Source organism: Pristiophorus japonicus, chromosome 5, assembly GCF_044704955.1.
Source record: "Pristiophorus japonicus isolate sPriJap1 chromosome 5, sPriJap1.hap1, whole genome shotgun sequence".
Classification (NCBI taxonomy): domain Eukaryota; kingdom Metazoa; phylum Chordata; class Chondrichthyes; family Pristiophoridae; genus Pristiophorus; species Pristiophorus japonicus.
In genome coordinates, this window is record NC_091981.1 from 222,063,115 (window position 1) to 222,090,832 (window position 27,718).

Consider the following 27,718-nt stretch of genomic DNA (forward strand, 5'->3'; position numbering starts at 1 on the left):
TCTTAAAGGAGAAAAGTGAGGTAGAGAGGTGGAGAGGTTTAGGAAGGTAACTCCAGAGCTTGGGGCGTAGGCAGCTGAAGGTATGGTGCCAATGATAGAGTGATTAAAACCGGGGGCCAGAATTGGAGGAATGCAGAGATCTCAGATTGGAGTAGGATTAGAGGAGATTACAGAGGTAGGGAAGGGCAAGGCCATGGAGAGATTTGAAAACAAGAATGCAAATTTTAAAATCGAGGTGTTGCTGGACCAGAAGCCAATGTAGGTCAGCGAGCACAGGGGTAATGAGTGAAAGGGAGTTGGTGCGAGTTAGGAAATGGGCAGCAGAGTTTTGGATGAGCTCAAGTTTACAGAGGGTGCAAGGTGGGAGGCTGGCCAGGAGAGCGTTGGAATAGTTGTGTCTGGAGGTAACAAAGGCATGGATGAGATTTTCAGAAGCCGATGAGCTGAGGCAGGGGCGGAGACCAGCGATTTTTATGGAGGTGGAAGTCGGTGATGGGGCAGGTATGTGGTTGGAAGCTCATCTCAGTCAAATAGGAAGCCAAGATTGCAAACGGTCTGGTTCAGCCACAGACAGGGATAGAGTTAGTTGCTAGAGAATGGAGTTTGTAGCAGGGACTGGAGACAATGGGCTCAACTTTGGCCATGACTTGCATCAATTTTTTTGGAGTAAGTTGTTTTTTCTGGCGTAAGTTTAAAAAATGCCATTTCCCCCCCAAAAATTTGCTTCAGAGTAAGTCAGTTAGGTACGATTTTTTTTAGGTTAGATTTTTTTTCAAAAGGGGGCGTTCTCAGACTCTTATGGCAGCTCTGGCCATTTATGCCACTTTGGCCAGCAAAAACATACTCCAAATCGACATAGGTCAGCGTATGTGGCCAGCTCTGAAAAACCTTGTGGGCAGTGAAGAAAAAGCAGCGCACATTTGGCAGACATTAGGGCAGGGATAGGGGAGGGAAGAGAACTGGAAAGGAAATTAAGGATAGTGTTAAATCCAAGGAAGAGGCATATAAATTGGCCAGAAAAAGCAGCAAACCTGAAGACTGGGAGAATTTTATAATTCAGTAGAGGAGGACAAAGGGTTTAATTAGGAGGGGAAAAATAGATAATGAGAGGAAGCTTGCTGGGAAAATAAAAACTGACTGCAAAAGCTTCTATAGATATGTGAAGAGAAAAAGATTAGTGAAGACAAACGTAGGTCCCTTGCAGTCAGATTCAAGTGAATTTATAATGGGGAACAAAGAAATGGCGGACAAATACTTTGGTTCTGTCTTCACGAAGGAAAACACAAATAACCTTCCGAAAATACTCGAGGACCGAGGGTCTAATGAGAAGGAGGGTCAGTTCCTCCTTAGGCAGGAAATTGTGTTAGGGAAATTGATGGGATTGAAGGCCGATAAATCCCCGGGGCCTGATAGTCTACATCCCAGAGTAATTAAGGAAGTGGTCCTCGAAATAGTGGATGCATTGGTGATCATTTTCCAACAGTTTATCGACTCTGGGTCAGTTCCTATGGACTGGAGGGTAGCTAATATAACACCACTTTTTAAAAAAGGAGGGAGAGAGAAAACGGGAATTGTAAACTGGTTAGCCTGACATCAGCAGTGAGAAAAATGTTGGAATCAATTATTAAAGATGAAATAGCAGCGCATTTGGAAAGCAGTGACAGGATCAGTCCAAGTCAGCATGGATTTATGAAAGGGAAATCATGCTTGACAAATCTTCTAGAATTTTTTGAGAATGTAACTAGTAGAGTGGACAAGGGAGAACCAGTGGATGTGGTGTATTTGGACTTTCAAAAGGCTTATGACTAGGTACCACACAAGAGATTGGTGTACAAAATTAAAGCACATGATATTGGGGGTAATGTATTGATGTGAATAGAGAACTGGTTGGCAGACAGGAAGCAGAGAGTCAGGATAAACGGGTCCTTTTTAGAATGGTTGGCAGTGACAAGTGGGGTGCCGCAGGGCTCAGTGCAAGGACCCCAGCTATTTACAATATACATTAATGATTTAGATGAAGGAATTGAGTGTAATATCTCTAAATTTGTGGATGACACTAAGCTGGGTGGCGGTGTGAGCTGTGAGGAGGGCGCTAAGAGGCTGCAGGGTGACTTGGACAGGTTAGGTGAGTGGGCAAATGCATGGCAGATGCAGTAAAATGTGGTTGAATGTGAGGTTATCCACTTTGCTGGCAAAAACACAAAGGCAGAATATTATCTGAATGGTGGCAGATTAGGAAAAGAGGAGGTGCAACGAGACCTGGGTGTCATGGTACATCAGTCATTGAAAGTTGGCATGCAGGTACAGCAGGCGGTGAAGAAGGCAAATGATAAGTTGGCCTTCATAGCTAGGGGATTTGAGTATAGGAGCAGGGAGGTCTTACTGCAGTTGTACAGGGTCTTAGTGAGGTCTCACCTGGAATATTGGGTTCAGTTTTGGTCTCCTAATCTGAGGAAGGACGTTCTTGCTATTGAGGAAGTGCAGCGAAGGTTCACCAGACTGATTCCCAGGATGGCAGGACTGACATATGAGGAGAGACTGGATCGACTGGGCCTGCATTCACTGAAGTTTAGAAGGATGAGAGTGAATCTCATAGGAACATATAAAATTCTGACGGGACTGGATAGATTAGATGCAGGAAGAATGTTCTCGATGTTGGGGAAGTCCAGAACCAGGGGACATAGTCTAAGGATAAGGGGTAAGCCATTTAGGATTGAGATGAGGAGAAACTTCTTCACTCAGAGAGTTGTTAAGCTGTGGAATTCCCTACCGCAGAGAGTTGTTGATTCCAGTTCGTTGGATATATTCAAGAGGGAGTTAGGTATGGCCCTTACAGCTAAAGGGATCTTGGGGTAAGGAGAGACAGCAGGAAAGGGGTACTGAGGTGAATGATCAGCCATGATCTTGTTGAATGGTGGTGCAGGCTCAAAGGGCCGAATGGCCTACTCCTGCACCTATTTTCTATGTTTCTATGACCTCAACAACCAAGCACCAAACATTGCAAGGAAAAGCTCAAACAATTAAAATACTAATAAAAATGAAGTAAATCCTAGCACGATGTCACCGGCGGGGAGGCCACTACGCAGAGCGACCGGAGAAATACGAGCTGCTGGCCGCGATGTCACTGTGGGGGGTGGGGTGGGGGGGGGTAGCCAGAGAGAGAGAGAGAGACGCTGGTATACAAAACACTCTTTCTCCTCCCCCCCCCCCCCCAAGAAGACACTCTTTCGCCCCCCCCACCCCCCAAAACTCTCCTCCTTCCCTTCCCCCCACATCCCCCGCCAATCAAAACCCTCAAGCACAGCCACTAAATAAAAAATAGAACCGAAGCCCTACCTCGCCCGGGAAGTCAGCGGGCCGGCTGACCGGTGCAGGAGGCCTCTCGGCCGGGAATAGGGTGGGGCGAAGATCGGGGCGTCCCTTCGGTTGGGGATAGGGGTTGCGAGTATCGGGTCCTGCTCACAGCCCACAGGACACGTTGGGAGGGCAGGAGCATGCGCGCAGACTTCATTGTGCAAGCGCACAGGTGCCGGCACTGTTTTCGGCGCAGGGCTGTTGCTCCGCCCCCCCCCTCCCCCCACTTCAGAATGCACGCCACGCTGGGACTCCGGGGACTCTGAAGAGCGGCCAGGATGGGGCCCCTTTTTTCCGGCGCCGTTTCCAGCGCGCAGTCGGCGCACTTAAGATAAGTGCGTCGAAAAAACGGGTTGGGCAAAGTTGGGCCCAATGGCTCAGTCTTCCCAATATTTAGTTGGAGGAAATTTTTGATTTTCCAGTGCAGGATGTAGAACCAGCAGTGTGACAAATCGAAGACAGTGGAGGGGACAAGAGAGGTAGTGGTGATATGGTGCTGGGTGGTCAGAATTATATGTGTCACCTGATGTTGTGTTTTTGGATGATGTTGCCGAGGGGGGCAACATGTAAATGAAAAATAGAAGGGGGCCAAGGATAGATCCTCGGGGGACTCCAGAGGTAACAGTGCGGGAGCAGGAAGAGAAACCATTGCAGGTGATTCTCTGGCAACCACTGGATAGATAGGAATGGAATCAGGCGAGGGCAGACCCACCCAGCTGGATAACGGAGAAGAGGCATTGGAGGAGGCTGGTGTGGTCAACCGTGTCAAAGGCTGCAGACTGGTTGAGAAGGCTGAGGAGAGGTAGTTACCATAGCCATAGTCACATAGGATGTCACTTGTGACTTTGATAAGGGCCATTTCTGTGCTATGTACATAGAAATACATAGACATATATAGACATACAGGTACATAGAAATCTCACTCTTCCTTGCTGCCATGCCCAGCCTCACACTCAACAAGCTCCCTGCTGGAGTGGAACTAAACTACAGAACCAGTGGGAACCTGTTCAACCTTTGTCGACTCCAGGCCAGATCAAAGACCACCCCAACCACTGTCGTTGAGCTACAGTAAGCGGACGACACCTGCGTCAATGTATTCACTGGGCCTCACACTAAACATCCGTAAGACAAAGGTCCTCCACCAACCTGATCCCACCACACAGCACTGCCCCCCAGTCATCAAGATCCACGGCACAGCCCTGGACAACGTGGAGCATTTCCCATACCTCGGAAGTTTATTATCAGCAAGGGCAGACATCGACCACAAGGTTCAACACTGCCTCCAGTGCGTCAGCGCAGCCTTCGGCCGCCTGAGGAAAAGAGTGTTCGAAGATCAGGCCCTCAAATCTGGCACCAAGCTTATTCTACAGGGCTGTAGTAATACCCGCCTTCCTGCATGGCTCAGAGACATGGACCATGTACAGTAGACACCTCAAGTCACTGGAGAAATACCACCCAACAATGAATCTGCAAGATCCTACAAAACCCCTGGGAGGACAGACGCACCAACATTAGCGTCCTCGACCAGCCAACATCGACCACACTTGATCAGCTTCACTGGGCAGGCCACACTGTCTGCATGCCAGACGCGAGACTCCCAAAGCAAGCAGTCTACTCGGAATTCCTTCAAATGAGCCAAAGGTGGGCAGAGGAAACGTTACAAAGATACTCTCAAAGCCTCCCTGATAAAGTACAACATCCCCACAGACACCTGTGAGTCCCTGGCCAAAGACTGCCCTAAATGGAGGAAGTGCATCTGGGAGAGCGCTGAGCACCTCGAGTCTCATCGGCGAGAGCATGCAGAAATCAAGCGGAGGCAGCGGAAAGAGCGTGCGGCAAATCTGTCCCATCTGGCAGGGACTGTGGTTCTCGTATTGGACCACCAAAGGACTCATGTTTAGAGTGGAGCAAGTCTCAAGAAAAATAAATTCCAGTGAGGAGGAAAGGGTGTAAGAGAAACTAAAGAAATAAAGGACGGTATACAATTAAAAACAATGGCATACAAAGTGGGCAAAACTAGTGGGAAGACAGAAGATTGGGAAGCATTTAAAAGCCAACAACGAATGACGAAAAAAATGATTACGAAAGAGAAGATAGACTATGAAAGTAAACTAGTGCAAAATATAAAAACAGATAGCAAGAGTTTCTATAGGTATATAAAAAGGAAAAGGGTGACTAAAGTAAATGTTGGTCCCTTAGAGGACGAGACCAGGGAATTAGTAATGGGGAACATAGAGATGGCAGAAACTCTGAACAAATATTTTGTATTAGTCTTTATGGTAGAGGACACTAAAAATATCCCAACAGTGGATAGTCAAAGGGCTATAGAGGGGGAGGAACTTAACACAATCACAATCACTAAGGAGGTGATACTTAGTAAGATAATGGGACGAAAGGTGGATAAATCCCCTGGACCTGATGGCTTGCATCCTAGGGTCTTAAGAGAAGTGGGGAGGTCCCAGCACTTTGGAAGACTAAAATATAACGCTCCTATTTAAAAAAAGGAGCCAGACAAAAAGCAGGAAGCTATAGACCAGTTAGCCTAACATCTGTGGTTGGGAAAATGTTGGAGTCCATTATTAAAGAAGCAGTAGCAGGACATTTGGAAAAGCAAAATTCAGTCAGGCAGAGTCAGCATGGATTTATGAAGGGGAAGTCATGTTTGACAAATTTGCTAGAATTCTTTGAGAATGTAACGAACAGGATGGATAAAGGGGAACCAGTGGATGTGGTGTATTTGAACTTCCAGAAGGCATTTGACAAGGTGCCACATAAAAGGTTACTGCACAAGATAAAAGTTCACGGAGTTGGAGTAATATATTCGCATGAATAGAGGATTGGCTAACGAACAGAAAACAGAGAGTAGGGATAAATGGTTCATTCTCTGGTTGGCAATCAGTAACTAGTGGGGTGCCGCAGGATCAGTGCTGGGACCCCAACTATTTATAATCCATATTAACGACTTGGAGGAAGGGACTGAATGTAACATAGCGAAGTTTGCCAAAGTGGGAGGAAAAGCTATGTGTGAGGAGAACACAAAAAATCTGCAAAAGGACATAGACAGGCTAAGTGAGTGGGCAAAATTTTGGCAGATGGAGTATAATGTTGGAAAGTGTGAGGTCATGCATTTTGGCAGGAAAAATCAAAGAGCAAGTTATTATTTAAATCGAGAAAGATTCAAAGTGCTGCAGTACAGCGGGACCTGGGGGTACTTGTGCATGAAACACAAAAGGTTAGTGTGCATGTACAGCAAGTGATCAGGAAGGCCAATAGAATCTTGGCCTTTATTGCAAGGGGGATGGAGTATAAAAGCAGGGAAGTCTTGTTACAGTTGTACAGGGTATTGATGAGGCCACACCTGGAATACTGTGTGAAGTTTTGGTTTCCATATTTACGAAAGGATATACTTGCTTTGGAGGCAGTTCAGAGAAGGTTCACAAGGTTGATTCCGGGGATGAGGGGGTTGACTTATGAGGAAAGATTGAGTAGGATGGGCCTCTACTCATTGGAGTTCAGAAGAATGAGAGGTGATCTTATTGAAACGTATAAGATTATGAGGGGGCTTGACAAGGTGGATGCAGAGAGGATGTTTCCACTGATGGAGGAGACTAGAACTAGAGGGCATGATCTTAGAATAAGGGGCCGCCCATTTAAAACTGCGATGAGGAGAAATTTCTTCTCTGAGGATTGTAGATCTGTGGAATTCGCTGCCTCAGAGAGCTGTGGAAGCTGGGACATTGAATAAATTTAAGACAGAAATAGACAGTTTCTTAAACGATAAGGGTATAAGGGGTTACGGAGAGTGGGCAGGAGTCCATGATCGGATCAGCCATGATCGTATTGAATGGCGGAGCAGGCTCGAGGGGCCGTATGGCCTACTCCTGCTCCTATTTCTTATGTTCTTATGTTCTTCGATTCCAAGGGACTGCCTATGATGATGATGACAGAAACAGACTTTCAATGTTAATGTTTACCCTCCATGTGAGCAAATAGTTCCAATCACATTTACCTGTTCCTATATTCCTTCAACCCTTTTTCCTTCATCCACCCATCAAGTCTAATCTTGAATGTTGATGTAGTTTCTACCTCAAACACTAACTCTGGACCTGTATTCCACAACTTCACAACTCTGTTTATAAAAATTTATCTTACTCTCTGTTCTAAATGTCTTGCCTCTTTGTTCTTAACCCCTGAATGAGTGGAATCAGCATGCTTTTAATGAAAAAATACCTCATTTTTAAGTCTTTGTTCACATTTGCATTTCCTCATATTCGGTAGCATTCTAGTGAATCTGCATTGCACCCTCTCTAATTCCATCTGCTACTTTTTAGCCCATTCCCCATCTTATCAAGATGCTGTTGTGGTTTACTTTGGTCTTCTAAACAATTAACAGACTGGTATCATCTGCAAATTACAGCACCCCTCCCTTTAGGCCTATAACCAAATCATTGACACACTTAGTGAACGTAAATCGCCTCAGAACTGAACCCTGGGGACACCATTGACCACTTCCAGCCTTTCTGAAAAACTGCCCTTAACTCCTACTCTCTGTTTTCTCCCTTTAAACCAATTTTTAATTGTGTTAGTTATCCTTTTCCTAATTCCATACCTCTTAATCCTCTCTAGTAATCTTTTATGTGGTACCTTGTCAAAGGCATTCCTGACATCCATGTATGCGACGTCCAATGCTGATGTACCATATCTGTTACAGGTACAGCGTTGAAAATCCAGAAATTTCGGGACTGAGGCCATTCCAGATTCTGGGTATTTCCAGACTTCGGAACGTCTTTCTGATGTCCCGAGTCCGGAAACGCCCAAGCCCAGGTTTGGGTATTTCTGGACTTCGGAATGCCTGGGCCAAGGTAGGTAGCGGAGTGGAGAGGGCGACCGAGCAGCAGTTGGGGGTGGGGTGGGGGGGGGGGAGCGACGGCGGGGGTGGTCGGCCCGAGGCAGGGGAGAGGCCGGCGGTTAAGAGGTCGGCGGTGGCCCGAGGCGGGGAAATCCAACGGCGGAGCGAGGGGAGGGTGGCGACAGGTCCGGATTTCAGAACATTTTCCGGACTCCGGAGGACCCCGCCACAGATCGTCTCGGTGTCCGGATTCCGGAACAGTACGGATTCTGGAACTTTGAATTTTCGACGCTGTACCTGTACTTGCTCAAGAAATTCCATGAAGTTTGTCAAGCACTATCGCCCTTTTTGAAATCTGTGTTGGCTACTTCTAGTTATTTTCTCTTTATCTGGATATGTGGTAATTTCATTGTTAATCAAAGACTCTAAACTTGTTCCTACTACAGATATTAAATTAACTATCCTATACTTACCTGGATTAACTCTATCTCCCTTTTTAAAAATGCGTATTACATTGGTCACTCTCTAGTCTGCTGGCAGACATCCATACTTAATAGTGCACTGAAATATTATTTCAAGGGCCTCTGCAATTTCTTCCCCATCTCCTTCAGGATCCAAGGATATATCCCTGGGGCTTTGTCTTCCCTTAGCTTAACTAACTTACCAAAAAAATGGCCTTTTATCCATCATATCACTTATCATGCTCTCAACCACTTCAGGATTCATCTCCTCTCTGACATTTTTTTTAGTAAACACCGACGCAAAATACTTATTACATACCTCTACCATTTTATGATCATTATCGATGAAAGGACAATCCTCTCCTCTCAGATGTCAAAACTCACTATTTACAATCCCCTTTATACTAATATAATTATAAAACACTTTAGTGTTCCTTTTAATGTTTAAAAAAAAATCTTCATGCTTCCTCTTATCATACTTAACCTCTTTTCTTATTATCTTGTATTCTTATAGTCTTCTTCAATTTTAATGGGGTTCTCGCTTCCTTATTTAGCCGTGGTGTCATTAAAACCGCTCATAGTTTGTATTTTTTAATGCAATATTCTTATTCTGTATCTTTGCAATCTTTTTTTTAAAAAATGTCCATTTTTGTTCTACAGTTCTGTATGCCAATTTCTCTTTCCACCTCACCACAGCTAGCTCACTCATCTTTTTAAAATCTGTCCTAATTCAATCTGGCATTCTAGTTTTGGTACCGACTTTTTCTCTTTCTAGCTGGACCTTAAGCTTAGGAGTGATATTAACCCTGCCCGCTCGGTGGAAACCAGAAGGCTGGGTGGTTAAAATTGCCCATGAGACTTACCTGCCGAGGTCTCACTGTTTTCCTGCAGGAAGAGTGGTGGATGCAGAAACCCTCACCACTTTTAAGAGATGGTTGGATGGGCACTGTTTTCCTGTAGGTTAACCTGCAGGATTACGGACCTAGAGCTGGTAATTGGGATTAGACTGGATGACCTTTTGTTGGACGGAGCAGATATAAGGAGCAGATATATTCTGCAGGGAATAGAATATGGCCAGGATGATCTCCTGGACTAGTTTCGAACGCCTGGATGGGTCGGAGAGGAATTTTCCAAGATTTTTTTACTCCCTAAATTGGCCTGGGTTTTTATTTGGTTTATGCTTCTTCCAGGAGATGACATGATTCCGGTTGGGGTGGAGTGTAAAATGTTTTAATATAAGGGGTGTTGCAGTTGTGGTGAGGTGGATTGGTTGGGCTGGATGCTCTTTGCCTTTCTGTCATTGTTCATAGGTTTATATGTAACCTTTAGGGCTGCTGACCAAGGGCCGTATAGCTCTTTGTCAGCCGGCGTGGACACGATGGGCCGGAATGGCCTCCTTCTGCGCTGTAGATTTCTATGTTTCTATGTTTCCATTTTATCCTACTCTTCTGACCAGCCAGGAAGTTAGAATCTCCCGGGCCTCACGATATTGTGGTTGGGATAGCTTCCCATCCACCTCGCCCTCACTCGCTCCCCCCTCCCCCATCTCCACACGACTGCCGCCCAAGTTAATTACTCCCAAAGTGTTCATCCACATTTAGTTCATTTACCTGATCTACTTGTATTTATTGAAGAAAGCATAACACAATTTTCAGTTACACGACTGTATCTTTTCATTTTTGAATATAACAATGCTGCTGCAGGTTGGAAAGTGTATAATTTGGTGCGAGCCAGTTTTTTCAGATACCAAAACAATAAAAATATTATCTTTTTACAGACTTGATAGTTGGTGCCTTTGGAGCTAGTAAAGTTGCAGTTTACAGGTAAGTGGCTAAAATTAATAAGTGCTACATATTTGCCGGTTTGAGCAGGTAACAGCACTGAGATCGTTGCTGAATCAGTTTTAATGCTGTGATTGGCTGCCACACTTTTTTTTTTAACTCAGTCATATCTGAACCCTTCTTATAATTCGAACATTGATTTCGTAGTGTGGTTGTTTCTGCCATGTGACTATGTGTAACAGATCTGCCATTCCTGGACTGCTGTCGTTCAAGATGGTGACCTCTCTTGCAAAAAATTCCTTTTTTAGCTGGGTCTTGGAGCCTCCTGAGACAGCAGCACAGCCTCATTTACCTTACAGCGCTTCGGGCTGCCATTGGTGGCAACATTGTAAGGTAAATGCAGCATTGGTTTAAATTCTGTTTTTTTTTCTGTTTTTAAACAGTCTATAATTCAGTTTCACTTGCAGAACAGTGAAGACATAGAGGAACGAACAGCAATAATGAATCAGGGCAGGCGGCAGTAATGAACAAAAAAGCATGTTTGTGACATTTTTCTAAAAAGAGAATTAGTGCTTGTTTCAGCACTCTGCTTTATATCATGCCAAAATAATCAACGATGCTGCAAAAACTTGGGAGAAATTCGGGTCATTTGCGCCTCCCATTAGAGCCCCCGGTGGATGCTAACAGGGTGCAAACGACTTTGCGACCGGGTGCAGCACCGCTAACAACTCCCGGTAAATTTGGCGGGGGTTTAGTGGCGACAGTAACACGTAGCGCCCCGTTTTGCTGCACCGGCGATGCTGACGTCATCACCGTGCATAGCACCCTAAACTCTAAATTAGGTATCGCCCCCTGAAGCAGTGCGGGGCGATAACAGCGACAGCTTCAGGGGACACGTCCCGGGCGGCGGGGCAAAAGTTAAAGGGGAGGTGGGCTGCTGTTGGTAAAAAAATGTCCGTTTTTCTTGTGCGCACTGTTGCCGCTTTGGACGTGTGGTCAGTGCGGTGATCGGTTAGCCCGGCACTCTGCCTGAGTGCCGGCTTGATCGTGCGGCACCCCCGCTCCCTGATGGTCCAGGTAGGTCCCGTTCATTAATGCAGAGTATGCAGCTTGGGCCCTTCCCTTTAATTCAGGAAAGACCTCCTCCCACGCGGCAATGATACGCGGACCAGTGCGTAGTGCTGCTGAGCCGTCTGCCCAGCTACCGCCCCAGAAAGGAAGTGGAACGCTTGATTTAGCACTCCACTTCCTTTCGGGGGCGGGAGCCCCAACTTCTTGCAAGAGGTGAGACTTCTGCCCCTGGTCCAAATTTGCGTGCCCCGCAAGTCTTACCTTCCCCCAAACAAGGCGCACCCAAATTTATAGCCCTGATTTTATGCACACCTTCTCATTCATTGTTGCCTAAGAATTAAACAGTGGAAACCAATTGGGCAAGTGGGATACCGTAAGAATTATTAAAAGATTGGATAAAGGTAAAGGATTCTTCTTAGCATTTTCCCAGGCAGCTATGCTGTTTAAACCTGGAATTGTTGCTTTTTCCTATAAGATGTGGAATAATGAACTTTTAAAATAGCTGCAGAGGCATCATTGCCAACTCACTTGAGTACATCACTGTTGTTGCTATGCATTAAAAATAGATTCATTAGCAACTGATCAATGTGTCCTTTGACACAGACTATAAAATCTTTATTCTTCACATACAGAGCGAGGCCTGTTGTGACAGTGGATGCTCAACTACTCCTGAATCCTTCAATCATAAACCCGGAGAATAAAAGCTGCCAGCTGCTGGGATCAGAGACCTTAGTGTCATGGTAAGGAAGTGATAATGACAGAGATGGTATTGCCTTATTGACACTCTAACACCGTACGATTTGCTCTATCATTTGACACTTGACCTGGGGATTTTGCCATTTTATGTAATGTCGCGACTTTTAGGCTACATCAACTTGCTTAAGGTCAGACCTGAAATGTTAAATGTCTACGTAATAAAGCGTCGAGTGTGACCCACTCCAGCACTGAGATTTATAGCAAGCCAGTGCAGTAAAAGTATATCGCTCTGTTATATTAAACCAGATTATTAAAAACAAATGATAAACGAATAGTGTAAATAAGATTAAAATGATTACAGTAAAGCATAGAAAGCATCATTTTCAGAAATGAAAGTAATTGTTTTATTTATTACCCAATTCCATTTTAAAATAGCAACTGATGCATTTTGTGCAGGGTGCTGTGGAACATATGAAAATGATTAGTAAAAAATGTGCAATGGCGAGTGCTTTTCTGATCTTTTAAGATAGATTACAGCATCTCAGGGGCCACCGGGGCCTTGTGCAGAGAGTCTGTTGATGTGCATTTTGGGATTTGTGGAATGGGCAAAAGGAATTTTGTTGATTGAATGCCAGACTGGAAGAGGCAGCTAGTTGCTTTCGCTGAGATAGAGCTAAGTCAAATGTTGGTTGTGAAAATGGAACATACTGAGAACCACCCAGTGCATCTTTGTTAGTTTAGAATATGAAGTATAACTGGGGATAGGTAGATCTTTTCATGAGTTTGGTTTGAAACTAATTTACAATAATTGTCATATATTCAACTGTTATTGTAACCCATGTATAAACTGACCTAAGTTGTACACCGTGAGAACATTGACCACTAGGTGGTGAACTTGTGGGAGACACGCCTAACCTGGACTTTCAGGTATAAAAGGGGAAGCTCCACCCATCTTCATCACTTCAGTGCTGGCTAATAAAGGTTACTGGTCACAGAGTGACCTTCTCTCAAGTATGGGCCTCATGTGCATTTATACTGTATCGTAAGGACATAGTATTGGCGACGAGAAACTGGGATTTAAACCACGCGAGCATGGTCACTAGCAGCACAGACGAGAGGTACTGTGTTGGTGATGATTGGGATGATTTTATTGAGAGACTACAGCAAAGTTTCGTCACCAAGGAATGGTTGGAACAGGATTCAGCCGACAAACGCAGGGCTCATCTCCTGACGGTTTGTGGATCCAGGACGTACTCCCTGATGAAGGACTTTCTGGCGCCAGAGAAGTCGGCGGACAAGACTTTTGAAGAGCTCAGTAAGTTGATCGGGGAACACTTTAAACCGGCGAGCAGCATGCACATGTAAGTTTATGTAAGTTCCCAGATGCATGCAGAGTGGAGATGCTGCGATACTTTTTTATTGAGGGCATCGGGCACGCTGGGGTTTTTAGGAAACCGATTGAGACCAAAGGCTTGACCCTGGAAAAGGTGGCTTTGATGGCCCAGACATTTATCTCAGTGGAGGAAGAGACCAGAATGATGTTTGACAAAAATCTGGGCTTAAATGCAGCAAATGGACAGGGAGTCAACATTGTTAACGCGGGACACAGTTCTCCAGGCAGGCAGGGGCAATCAGACATGCCCGAGCATGTAGTTGAACCCAAAGGGGGAATTCAACAGAGACAATGGCTAGCTGAACAGCAATTCATGCCATTGCAAGGGACAATGCGGCCAGTAATGGGGCCATCAACACCTGTCAATGGTGCGCTTAAGGACAGTTACAGAGACAGTCAGAGACGATCGACTGGTAATGGACCTTTTGTTTCCAACAACGGCTCATGTTGGAGGTGTGGAGGCAAACACCCAGCCAGAGCTTGCAGGTATCAGCAATATACCTGCAGAAATTGCAACGTCAGCAGTCACTTGCCGCATATGTACAGGAAGCCTGCAGCCAGGTTGATGTACGAGGAGGACGGGGACGATGTAAGCCCGACGAGACCAAATGAACACTGGGGGAAATCACTGGAAGATGAAGTTCAGCGAGTTCATGTGGAGTACGTATACAGTTCATACACCAGGACGCCACCGATAATGATGAAAGTGCTCCTCAATGGCATCCCAGTATCAATGGAGCTAGACACAGGGGCCAGCCAGTCCTGATGAGTATCAAACAGTTCGACAAGTTGGGCGTCCAAGGCCAGGAGGCCAAAATTACTGCCGATTGACGCACAGCTACGGACATACACAAAGGAGATCATTCCGGTGCTAGGCAGCGCCACGGTAGTCGTGACCCACAAAGATTCGGAGAACAGATTGCCACTCTGGATTGTCCCGAGTTCGAGCAGTGCGAGTCTGGGGTGCGTGGAGAGGCCTATAAAGGCCCAATGTCGGAGGAGGAGCGGCAGTTTGAGCAGCGCGAGTCCGGGGTGCGTGGAGAGGCCTATAAAGGCCCAGCTTGTACAGCTCCAGCCGGGAGAAAAAGCAAAAAAGAAGTAGAAACAAATCAAAAAGAGACGTCACAGCCAAAGGGGTAAGTGATTGGCTGGTGATTGGTGAGTAGCTTTTCTTTTTCTTTTTTATATCAGTAAGAAAGCCGTTAACATTGTTGTCACCAAATTAAGTGTATCTAAGGGTTAAGTCATGGCAGGAGAGCTCGGTCACGTGATATGCTCCTCCTGTACCATGTGGGAACTCAGGGACACTTCCGGTGTCCCTCACGACTATGTGTGCGGGAAGTGTATCCGCCTCCAGCTCCTGACGAACCGTGTTGCGGATTTGGAGCTGAGGGTGGATTCACTCTGGAGCATCCACGATGCTGAGAATGACGTGAGTAGCACGTGTAGCAAGTTGGTCTTACCGCAGGTGAAGGGAATGGAAGACCAGCAGGAAGAGCAGTGCAAGGAAGGTAGTGCAGGGGTCCCCTGCGGTCATCCCCCTGCAAAACAGATGCAGCACTTTGAGTACTGTTGAGGGGGATGACTCATCAGGGGAGGGCAGCAGCAGCCAAGTTCATGGTACCGTGGCTGGCTCTGCTGCACAGGAGGGCAGAAAAAAGAGTGGGAGAGCGATAGTGATAGGGGATTCAACGGTAAGAGGAATAGATAGGCGTTTCTGCGGCCGCAACCGAGACTCCAGGATGGTATGTTGCATCCCTGGTGCAAGGGTCAAGGATGTCTCGGAGTGGGTGCAGGACATTCTGAAAAGAGAGGGAGAACAGCCAGTTGTCGTGGTGCACATAGGTACCAACGACATAGGTAAAAAAAGGGATGAGGTCCGACGAGACAAATTTAAGGAGCTAGGAGCTAAATTAAAAAGTACGACCTCAAAAGTAGTACTCTCGGGATTGCTACCAGTGCCACGTGCTAGTCAGAGTAGGAATCGCAGGATAGCGCAGATGAATACGTGGCTTGAGCAGTGGTGCAGCAGGGAGGGATTCAAATTCCTGGGGCATTGGAACCGGTTCTGGGGGAGGTGGGACCAGTACAAACCGGATGGTCTGCACCTGGGCAGGACCGGAACCAATGCCCTAGGGGGAGTGTTTGCTAGTGCTGTCGGGGAGGAGTTAAACTATAATGGCAGGTGGATGGGAACCAATGCAGGGAGACAGAGGGAAACAAAATGTAGACAGAAGCAAAAGACAGAATGGAGATGAGTAAAAGTGGAGGGCAGAGAAACCCAAGGCAAAAAACAAAAAGGGCCAATGTACAGCAAAATTCTAAAGGGTCAAAGTGTAATAAAAAGACAAGCCTGAAAGCTTGGTGCTTCAATGCGAGGAGTATTCGGAACACAGGAGAAGGCTCTGAGCTAGTTAGAGTGGGTAAGAGCGCAGATGAACAGGACTCCAAGAAAGAATGCAAAAGGCAGGAGGCAACAGAGCAGAGTAGCACTGGGGTAAGTGTAAACCACAAGGTGATAGGAAGGGACAATATGTATGAATATAATGGGAATGCAGGAGGGGTCAAAACTAAAAATCATGGTTTAAAAACTGTATTAAAACTCTCTACCTAAACGCACGCAGCATTCGAAATAAAGTAAATGAGTTGACGGCACAAATCATTACAAATGGGTATGATTTGGTGGCCATTACAGAAACGTGGTTGCAGGGTGGCCAAGACTGGGAATTAAACATACAGGGGTAGCTGACAATTCGGAAGGATAGACAAGAAGGGAAAGGAGGTGGGGTAGCTCTGTTAATAAAGGATGATATCAGGGCAGTTGTGAGAGATGATATTGGCTCTAATGAACAAAATGTTGAATCATTGTGGGTGGAGATTAGAGATAGTAAGGGGAAAAAGTCACTGGTGGGCGTAGTTTATAGGCCCCCAAATAATAACTTCACGGTGGGGCGGACAATAATCAAGGGAATAATGGAGGCATGTGAAAAAGGAACGGCAGTAATCATGGGGGATTTTAACCTACATATCGATTGGTCAAATCAAATCGCACGGGGTAGCCTGGAGAAGGAATTCATAGAATGCATATGGGATTGTTTCTTAGAACAGTATGTTACAGAACCTACAAGGGAGCAAGCTATCTTAGATCTGGTCCTGTGTAATGAGACAGGAATAATAAACGATCTCTTCGTAAAAGATCCTCTCGGAATGAGTGATCAGAGTATGATTGAATTTGTGATACAGATTGAGGGTGAGGAAGTAGTGTCTCAAACGAGCGTACTATGCTTAAACAAAGGGGACTACAGTGGGATGAGGGCAGGGTTAGCTTAAGTAGACTGGGAATACAGACTAAACGGTGGCACAATTGAGGAACAGTGGAGGACTTTTAACGAGCTCTTTCATAGTGCTCAACAAAAATATATTCCAGTGAAAAAGAAGGGCGGTAAGAGAAGGGATAACCAGCCGTGGATAACCAAGGAAATAAAGGAGAGTATCAAATTAAAAACCAATGTGTATAAGGTGACCAAGGTTAGTGGGAAGCTAGCTCATTGAATGTATTCAAATCACAGATAGATAGATTTTTAACCAATAAGGGAATTAAGGGTTATGGGGAGCGGGCGGGTAAGTGGAGCTGAGTCCACGGCCAGATCAGCCATGATCTTTTTGAATGGCGGAGCAGGCTCGAGGGGCTAGATGGCCTACTCCTGTTCCTAATTCTTATGTTATGTTCTTATCTTATGTTACTACTGGGGAGGAGTTGGCTTGCTGTCATGAACTGGAAATGAGGCGATGTCAATGCAATTTCTTCTGTGGAGCGAGTATCATGCTATGCCCTTACTATACAGTATAAATGCACACGAGGCCCATACTTGATAGAAGGTCACTCTGTCCAGTAACCTTTATTAGTCAGCACTGAAGTGATGAAGGTGGGTGGAGCTTCCCCTTTTATACCTGAAAGTCCAGGTTAGGAGTGTCTCCCACAAGTTCACCACCTAGTGGTCAATGTTCTTACGGTGTACAACTTAAGTCAATTTCTACATGGGTTACAATGACAGTTGAATACATGAATCACCTCCTCCCGCAAAGTCTTATTGGGATCACAGGTTAAGTCTCTCTGGTGGTTTACGCTCCCTTGTAGAGCGCCTGAATTGGGGCTCCGGTTGTTGGGCGCTGGCCTGAGTGTCTGCTGTTTGCGGTGCTTCAGGCCTGCCCGGACTGCCCACAGTGACTGGGCTCTCCTCCACTTGGTTCCGGTGTTCGGTCACCTGTGGAGGAGTGAACTCTATATCGTGTTCTTCCTCTGCTTCTTCTATGGGGTTGCTGAAACTCCTTTTAGTTTGATCCACGTGTTTGCGGCAGATTTGTCCATTGGTAAGCTTAACTACCAGAATCCTATTCCCCTCTTTGGCAATCACAGTGCCTGTGAGCCATTTGGGCCCTGCAGCGTAGTTGAGAACAAAGCCAGGGTCATTTACATCAATACATCGCTCCCTCGCATTCCTGTCATGGTAGTCACATTGTGACTGACGCCTGCTCTCAACAATTTCTTTCATGGTGGGGTGTATAAGGGATAACCTGGTTTTGAGTGTCCTTTTCATTATCAGCTCTTCGGGTGGAACCCCTGTGAGTGAGTGTGGTCGGGATCCTTTGGCCAACAGGAGATGTGATAAGCGGCATTTGCAGGGAACCCCCTTGGATTCTGAGCATCTCCTGTTTGATTATCTGCACTGCTCGTTCTACCTGGCCGTTTGAGGCCGGCTTGAACGGTGCCGTTCTGACATGGTTGATACCATTTCCTGCCATGAAGTCCTGGAATTCAATGCTTGTAAAGCACGGGCCATTGTCGCTGACCAAGACATCCGGTAGACCATGGGCGGCGAACATTGCCCATAGACTTTCTACCGTGGCAGAGGATGTGCTTGAATTAAGAATGTTACACTCGATCCATTTGGAGTAGGCGTCTACTACAACCAAAAACATTTTTCCCATGAAAGGACCTGCGTAGTCCACATGGATGCGTGACCATGGCTTGGCGGGGTAGGACCAGGGGCTAAGGGGGGCTTCCCTGGGCGCATTGCCCAGCTGGGCACACGTGTTGCACCTGCGAACACAAAGTTCCAGGTCTGCATCTATCCCTGGCCACCAAACGTGTGACCTGGCGATTGCCTTCATCATGACAATGCCCGGGTGCACATTGTGGAGTTCTCTGATGAACACCTCTCTGCCCATCTGGGGCATGACTACTCAGTCACCCCATAGTAGGCAATCGGCCTGAATCGAGAGTTCATCCCTGCGCCTGTGAAATAGTTTAAATTCCTCAGGGCACGCCCCGTACCTGGCTGCCCAGTCTCCATTCAGGATACATTTCTTGACTAAAGACAGTAGCGGGTCTCTATTGGTCCAAACTTTGATCTGACGGGCTGTCACAGGTGAGCCTTCGCTTTCAAAAGCTTCAACAGCCATGACCATCTCAGCAGCATGCTCGGTTGCCCCCTCGGTGGTGGCTAGTGGGAGCCTGCTGAGTGCATCGGCGCAGTTTTCAGTGCTGAATTGTATAGTCATAGGCGGCTAACGTGAGTGCCCACCTCTGTATGCAGGCCGATGCATTTGCATTTATGGCCTTGTTGTCAGCCAAAAGGGACTTTAGGGGTTTGTGATCTGTCTCCAGCTCAAATTTCCTGCCAAACAGGTACTGGTGCTTTTTTTTTACTGTATATACACATGCAAGCGCTTCCTTTTCTACCATCCCATAGCCCCTTTCTGCCTGGGACAGACTTCTGGAGCCATAAGCTATCGGCTGTAACTGACCCTTGGCATTAACATGCTGCAACACACACCCGACCCCATAGGATGACGCATCGCACGTTAAAACAAGTTTCTTAGATGGGTCATATAGCGTTAACAGATTGTTGGAGCATAACAAATTGCGTGCTCTATCAAAAGCCCTTTCCTGGCTGTCCCCCCAGACCCATTCACGACCTTTGCGTAGGAGCACGTGCAGCGGCTCTAACAGCGTGCTCAATTTGGGAAGAAAGTTACCAAAATAGTTCAGGAGCCCCAGGAACGAATGCAGCTCCGTCATGTTACGGGGCATGGGTGCTCTCTGGATCGCTTCTGTTTTGGACGCAGTAGGTCTGATCCCGTCTGCTGCTACCCTCATCCCCAGGAATTCTACCTCTGGAGCTAGGAGGACGCACTTCGCCTCCTCCAGGTTGTGGATGTGTTCTTCAGTATCGCAACCCTTGATGAGGATGTCGTCTTGAAAAACCACCGTCCCTGGAATCGACTTGAGGAGGCTTTCCATATTTCGTTGAAAGATTGCGGCGGCCGAGCAAATCCCGAACCGACATCTGTTGGACTCAAACAATCTCTTGTGTGTCGTGATGGTGGTCAGCTTCTTCGACTCACTCGTCAGCTCCTGGGTCATGTCAGCTGAGGTCAGGTCCAATTTTGAAAAAAGTTTGCCATCGGATAGCATCGCAAAGAGGTCCTCTGCTCTCAGTAGCGGGTACTGGTCTTGGAGTGGCACCCGATTGATGGTGGCCTTGTAATCGCCACATATCCTGACCGACCCATCCGCCTTGAGCACCGGCACAATCGGGCTCGTCCGGTCACTGAATTCGACTGGCGAGATGATGTCTTCCCTCAGCAGGCGGTCCAATTCGCCTTCTATCTTTTCCCGCATCACGTACGGCACCGCTCTGGCCTTGTGGTGTACTGGCCTGGCGTCCGGGTTTATGTGAATCACCACCTTGGTCCCCATGAAAGTGCCAATGCCGGGTTGAAATAATGAGTCAATTTTGTCCAGGACCTGTACAGACAAATTTTTGAAATAATTCACAGAGGCTCTGTTTGAAAAAATATATTGTCCGTCCACACAATCATGGATTTTATCATGCGCGTCACTTATTTTAAAACCTGGTACCATAGTAGGCTCAGTTTACAAAAATGGTTTGCTTGGATTACTGAATTTGCCCTAGCAATATGGATGTGTTGAATAGGAACAAAGTGAAACCATCACCTAAGGTGGGTCAAATTTGTCACTGGTACATATTTGGCATCTATAATTCACCCTGGTTATGCTATTTATTAGAATTGGATTATAACCAGTTTCAGAAACAATCTGACCCTCATGATGCAGTGCTACCAGGGTAAAATGTTACTTGCTTCTGGTGTTTCTGTATCTTTCTGGAGTGCTTTCTGGGTGAATGAATTGGGTCAGCACTCGTAATTGCCTTAAGGGAAACCAGGCTAAATGCTGTGAACAGCCCCTAGAGTGCCTTTTAAATTTTTGTAAATGGAAAGCAACAAACAGTTTCCTTTGACGGGAAGTAATTGATGAAGGTCACAAGTCAATGTAGACTCTGTGTGGGTTCCAGCTGAGGTAAATTTCAGTTATATATTGTACACAAGAAAACGGTCACAGTACTTCTGATTAAAGGCTATACCACAGGGAATAATTCTTATCTGATTTTGCCAAACTGAGGAAGTTTGGTTTGGATTGGCAGCTTATTTGCCAGTTATAATAAATCTGGGTGAGTTGGTCATTTGTGGAATGATGTATTTGCTAAATAGTGTGAAACATTTTGCAAAGCTCTATCAGCCATATGAAAAAGGATCGGAAAAGACCAGCTGATCAACTGAGTCTGTCCCATCCCGGCATGATGTAACTTCTGCACATTGTCACCCCCAATCCCCTCCTCATTCTCACCTTCACACTCATGCCACATCCAGGGAGAGCGGGTAAACTAGAAGAAAAACCGTAGGCCAATTTAGGGGAAATCTCTGGGAAATTCCTCTGTGATCCTTGAAAGTGATCAAGCACGTTCTAGGAGACTACAGTGTCGAGGTGACACAACAACACACCTACCTTCTACACATAGATATATTTGCCACCCTTATGAACTTTCGGCTCCCTTTGAATGCCTGCAGCAGATCTGTACTCACCGCACATGCTGGCAGAGGTTGATAACCTCTAACCTAATCTAATGTTTATGCTTTCATAACTTATACTTGCGCCCCCTGATCCTCTCTAATCTATGTAGCCAAAGGTCCTCCGCCAGCCTGTCCTCACCACATAGCACTGCCCCCCAGTCATCAAGATCCATGGCGTGGCCCTGGACAACATGGACCACTTCCCATATCTCAGGAGCCTCCTATCAACAAGAGCAGGCATTGACGACGAGATCCAACACTGCCTCCAGTGCGCCAATGCAGCCTTTGGCCACCTGAGGAAAAGAGTGCTGAGGACCAGGCCCTCAAAACTGTCACCAAGCTTGTGGTGTATCGGGCTGTAGTAATACCCACCCTCAGAAACATAGACCATGTATAGTAGACACCTCAAGTTACTGGAGAAATACCACCAACGATGTCGCCGCAAGATCCTACAAATCCCCTGGGAGGATAGATGCACCAACGTTTGTGTCCTCAACCAGGCCAACCCCAGCATTGAAGCACTGACCACAGTTGATCAGCTTCGCTGGGCAGACCACATCGCACGCATGCCAGACACGAGACTCCTAAAGCAAACGCTCTACTCGGAACTGCTTCATGGCAAACGAGCCAAAGGTGGGCAGCGGAAATGCTACAAGGACACCCTCAAAGCCTCGCTGATAAAGTGCAACATCCCCACTCCCACCTGGGAATCCCTGGCCAAAGACAGCCCTAAGTGGAGGAAGTGCATCCGGGAGGGCGCTGAGCACCTCGAGTCTCATCGGCAAGAGCATGCAGAAATCAAGCGCAGGCAGCGGAAAGAGCGTGCGGAAAACCAGCCTCACCCACCCTTTCCCTCAACAACTATCTGTCCCACCTGTGACTGAGACTGTGGCTGTCGTATTGGACTGTTCAGCCACCTAAGAACACATGTTATGAGTGGAAGCAAGTCTTCCTCAATTCCGAGGGACTGCCTATGATGATGATGAGCCAATAGCCAATACACTTGGACCAAGTCTAATCATTTCATTAATTTAATGACCTCAATTAAATTTCCTCGCAGTCTATGTTTTTCCAAAGTAAGACGCCCCAACTCTCTTAGCCTGTCCCACTAACTGAGGTATCAACCTTGTGACCCTGCTTTGTCCCTTTTACAGGCCCACTCTGTGAGGGGATCAAGCTAGACACAGTATTCTATATGTGGCCTTGTACAAAAAAAGGATAGTATTTCTTCTTTTATAAGAACATAAGAATTAGAAGCAGGAGTAGACAATACGGCATCTTGAGCCTGCACCGCCATTCAATAAGATCTACAGAACCAGTGGGAAGCTGTTTAATCTACATTGCCTCCAGGCCAGGTCCAAGATCACCCAAACCTCTGTCATTGAACTGCAGTATGCGGATGATGCCTGCGTCTGCGCACATTCTGAGGCTGTACTCCAGGATATAGTCGATGTATTCACCGAGGCATATGAAAACCTGGACCTTACGCTTAACATCCGTAAGACAAAGGTCCTCCACCAGCCTGTCCTCGCCGCACAGCACTGCTCCCCAGTCATCAAGATTCACGGTGCGGCCCTCGACAATGTGGACCACTTCCCATACCTCGGAAGCCTCTTGTCAACAAAGGCAGACATTGATGCAGAGATTCAACATCACCTCCAGTGCGCCAGTGCAGCCTTCGGCCGCCTGAGGAAAAGCGTGTTCGAAAACCAGGCCCTCAAACCTACCACCAAGCTCATGGTCTACAGGGCTGTAGTAATACCTGCCCTCCTGTATGGATCGGAGGCATGGACGATGTACAGAAGACACCTCAAGTCGCTGGAGATATATCACCAACGATGTCTCCGCAAGATCCTGCAAATCCCCTGGGAGGATAGATACACCAACATCAATGTCCTCGTCCAGGCTAACATCCCCAGCATTGAAGCACTAACCACACTCAAATCAGCTTTGCTGGGCAGGCCACTTAGTCCGCATGCCAGACACGAGACTCCCTGAGCAATTGTTCTACGCGGAGCTCCTTTATGGCAAACAAGCCAAACGTGGACAGCGGAAATGTTACAAGGACACCCTCAAAGCCTCCCTGGTGAAGTGCAATATCACCATTGACACTTGGGAGTCCCTGGCCGAAGACAGCCCTAGGTGAAGAAAATGCATCTGGGACGGCGTTGAGCTCTTCGAATCTCAACGCTGCGAGCGTGAAGAGGTCAGGCACAGGCAGTGGAAGGAGCGTGTGGTAAATCAGTGCCACCCCTCCCTTCCCCCCGACGAATATCTGTCCCACCTGTAACAGGGTCTGTGGCTCTTGTATTGGACTGTTCAGCCACCAAAGAACTCACTTTAAGAGTGGAAGCAAGCCTTCCTCGATTCCGAGGGATTGCCTCTGATGATGATGATGATGGCTGATCTTCCACCTCAATACCTGTTTTATATGGAATTATTCTAGCATACGAGGATGTGGCCAGGACTGGAGAATTTTAGCTATGAGGAAAGATTGGATAGGCTGGGGATGCTTTCTTTGGAACAGAGGAGACTGAGGGGAGACTTAATTGGGGTGTATAAGATTATGAGGAGTTTAGATAGAGTGGATAGGAAGGACCTATTTCCCTTAGCAGAAGGGTCAATAACCAGGAGGCATAGATTTAAAGTAATTGGTAGAAGGATTAGAGAGGAGTTGAGAACTTATTTCACCCAGAGGGTGATGGGGGTCTGGAACTCACTGCCTGAATGGGTGCTAGAGGCAGAAACGCTCACAATTAAAAAGTATTTGGATGTGCACTCATAGTGCCATAACCTACAGGGCTCCAGACCAAGAGTTAGAAAGTGGGATTAGGCTGGAGAGTGGGATTAGACTGGATAGTGGGATTAGACTGGATAGCTCTTTTTCAGCCAGTCCATATACAATTGGTCAAATAGCCTCCTTCTGTGTCGTACATATCTTTGATTCTATTTGTAGTTGGTCACCTTTTTTCTTTCTATACACAGCAGCCTGTTGCACCATGACCATAGAACAAATATTGTTAGTCTCATGCTGATATGAAACTATGCTTCCTGTGAGCAACAATACAACTGCAGTGCTTAGAATAATTTGAAATCTGTATTTTGGAGCAAAGCATGTTTCACCTGAATGAGGCAGAGATGCTCATCTTTTTATTGTCCAAGTTGTTGTGGAATATTAAAATGCATGTATGCATGATGAGAGATTATATTAAGCATTATGGATTATCAGCAATGTTCCTGCCAAGCTGCATGGTCGTGCAGTCATCTGCAAGGCCCTGCGCAGGCCGCGCACTGCTTTTACATTGTTGATACCGCGCATGCGCAAATATTTGAATGGGCTGCGTATTGGGAAGGCAGGTCGTGCAGGAGCAGTGCAACTTGCGGGAGACATTGAGTATCAGTGTATTAATAAGTTACATTTTGAGTTATTGTGCCACAAAGGTGTAAGTTCACAGCTATGATTCTCCCTCCTGTGATCTTGATCTAGCCATTGAGCGAAAGGATATCAAATGGAGAGCAAGTGCTGCATCACAGTGACAGGAAGGCAAAGTAGGCCAATTAGTTCCATGGTGCTTTTTTAGACCTCCTGTCATTTAAATCACTGGAGCATTGGTAAAACCTTGAAGCAGGTCGCCTGTCATATATTTGGTTGAGAATGATGTGTGACATGGAGGGATCTAAACAAAGGAAAATAAGAAACAAAATACATTAAAATGGAAGTTTAAAAAATGTTGCGCGAGTGTTGCCTCCAAATTTATACACATCCTTCAGTGTCGTTTCATTGAGAGTATGCTCACTCTCCTTGGTTTTTCCATAAAAATATATGACTTCACATTTTTCTGCATTAAATTGCATTAGTTACCTGTTTGTCTATTCCACTAATCAATTTGTGCCTTTATTCATCTTGGACAGCAGTTTCCTGATTTCAGCGTTTAACTGCATATGTGCAGACGCCAGAAGTTGTTGTTCAATTTAGTCCTTAATAAAGGTGAGCATTGATAGCGTCACCGCTATTTCTGCTGCGAATTCTGAGCCGATATGTTCAGCTTCCTGGAAGCTTCATTAATCATACGTATGTAGCTGCTTGTCTTCAAAGCATTCTGAACAAACTGTCTGATTACACACATTGGAGTCCCTATAGAGAGGATTTGTAAAATGTGGAAGAGGCACACTAATCTTTATTCTCCCTTCTTTATTTACAGTTTCACTGTGAAAGTGTCTGCAAATGTGTCGGGACATGGCATTCCAGATACAATAGGTGAGCATTACACCAGTACACAGTTCACAAAGATGGGACAGAAATCTGGTATAATCGATGTGTACATTTCCATGTATCCTCTCCACCCACATCCTCTTCCCCCATCCAACCCTACTGCCTTCTGCATCCGCCCCTGGAAAAAACTCTCTCCAAACTCTCTTACAACTACACTTATCAACTCCAAATTGTCCAGCCTTTGGCCCTCCATTCACCATGACATTTCTGCAACCACCGATCTGCTCAACCATACCCTCATCACCGCCTTTAATGCCCTAGTCCCTATTAAAACCATTACTCTTACCCTGGCTGTCCCCCTGGTACGGCCCTCATCTTCGCTCCCTCAAGTCCAAGGGGCGCAGACTTGAACGGATGTGGCGGACAACTGGTTTAGCCATTCACCGCCAGATCTGGCTGGATACATAAAGCATTATCAGGTCCTACTCTTGCCTGCCAAAATTGCTCACTATTCCAGGATCATTCTGGAATGCAAAAAGGATAACCTCTGGCTACTATTCTCTACTGCTAACCTCCTTCTTAAACCCCTCTACACTGTCTTCACCACACTCGCCTCCAACAACAAGTATGAGGAGCTCATGAACTTTTTTGTCTCTAAGATTGAAACCATACGATCACCCGCATCTGCCACTTCCCTTCCTTCACCTACCCCACCGGGCCAAACTTCCTCTGAGGTTCTCCCCTGCCCTAGCCCTGGACTCGCATCTTTCACCAGTTTCTCTCCGATCTCCCCTCTTGACCTTTTCACGCTCATCTTGTCCATGAGACCACTTCCTGCTCCCTTGACCCTATTCCCACTACACTGCAGACCACCCAACTTCCTTTTCTGGCTCCCATGTTAGCTGACGTTGTTAACGGTTCTCTCTCCTCGGGTACTGTCCCCCTCTCTTTCAAATCTTCCGTCATCATCTCTCTCCTCAAAAAAACAAACCTTGACCCCACTGTGCTTGCAAGCAACTGCCCATCTCCAACCTCCCTTTCCTCTCCAATGCCCCTGAACATGTTTTCGCTTCACAAATCCATGCCCAGCTTTCCCGGAACTCTATGCTTGAATCTCTTCAATCAGGTTTCCGCCCCTTCCGCAGTACCAAAACGATTCTTATCAAAGTCGCAAATGACTTGTGACTGTGACAAAGATAAACTATCCCTCCTTGTCCTACTCGACCTGTCTGCAGCCTTTGACATGGTTGACCACTTGACCATTCTCTAATGACTCTCACCATTGTCCAGCTGGTTCCATTCTTATTTATCGAAGCGTAGCCACAGAATCACCTGCAATGGTTTCTCTTCCCACTCCCACATCATTACCTCTGGTGTCCCCCAAGGATCTATCCTTGGCCCCCTTCTATTTCTCATCTATATGCCCCCCCCTTGGCGATATCATCCGAAAACACGCCGTCAGTTTCCACGTGTACGCGGACGACACCCAGCTCTATCTCGCCACCATTTCGACCCCTCCATGGTCTCTCAATTGTCAGACTGCTTGTCCGACATCCAGTACTGGATGCGCAGAAATTTTCTCCAATTAAATATTGGGAAGACCGAAGCCATTGTCTTTGCTCCCCGTCACAAACTCCGTTCCCTAAACACCAACTCCATCCCTTTCCCTAGCATTTGTCTGAAGCTGAACCAGACTGTTCGCAACCTTGGTGTCATATTTGACCCTGAAATGAGCTCTGGCCACATATCCGCGGCATAACTAAAACCACCTATTTCCACCTCCATAACATTGCCCGTCTCTGTCCCTGCCTCAGCTCATCTGCTGCTGAAACCCTCATCCATGCCTTTGTTACCTCGAGACTTGATTACTCCAATGCATTGCTGGCTGGCCTCCCACATTCTACCCTAAACTTGAGGTTATCCAAAACTCGGCAGCCCATGTCCTAACTCGCACCAAGTCCCACT

At 46.5% G+C, this 27,718-nt stretch overlaps 1 protein-coding gene across 1 annotated transcript in view; it reads left to right on the forward strand.

Moving 5' to 3' along the window:
* The window catches only part of itga8 (integrin, alpha 8), a 352,157-nt gene that overhangs the window by 152,743 nt on the left and 171,696 nt on the right, over positions 1-27,718 (forward strand). Inside the window, exons 14-16 of the mRNA XM_070881330.1 lie at positions 10,442-10,487; positions 12,149-12,256; positions 25,743-25,798. Of these exons, the coding sequence (XP_070737431.1) occupies positions 10,442-10,487; positions 12,149-12,256; positions 25,743-25,798 (210 nt within the window). The remainder of the gene's footprint in view (positions 1-10,441; positions 10,488-12,148; positions 12,257-25,742; positions 25,799-27,718) is intronic.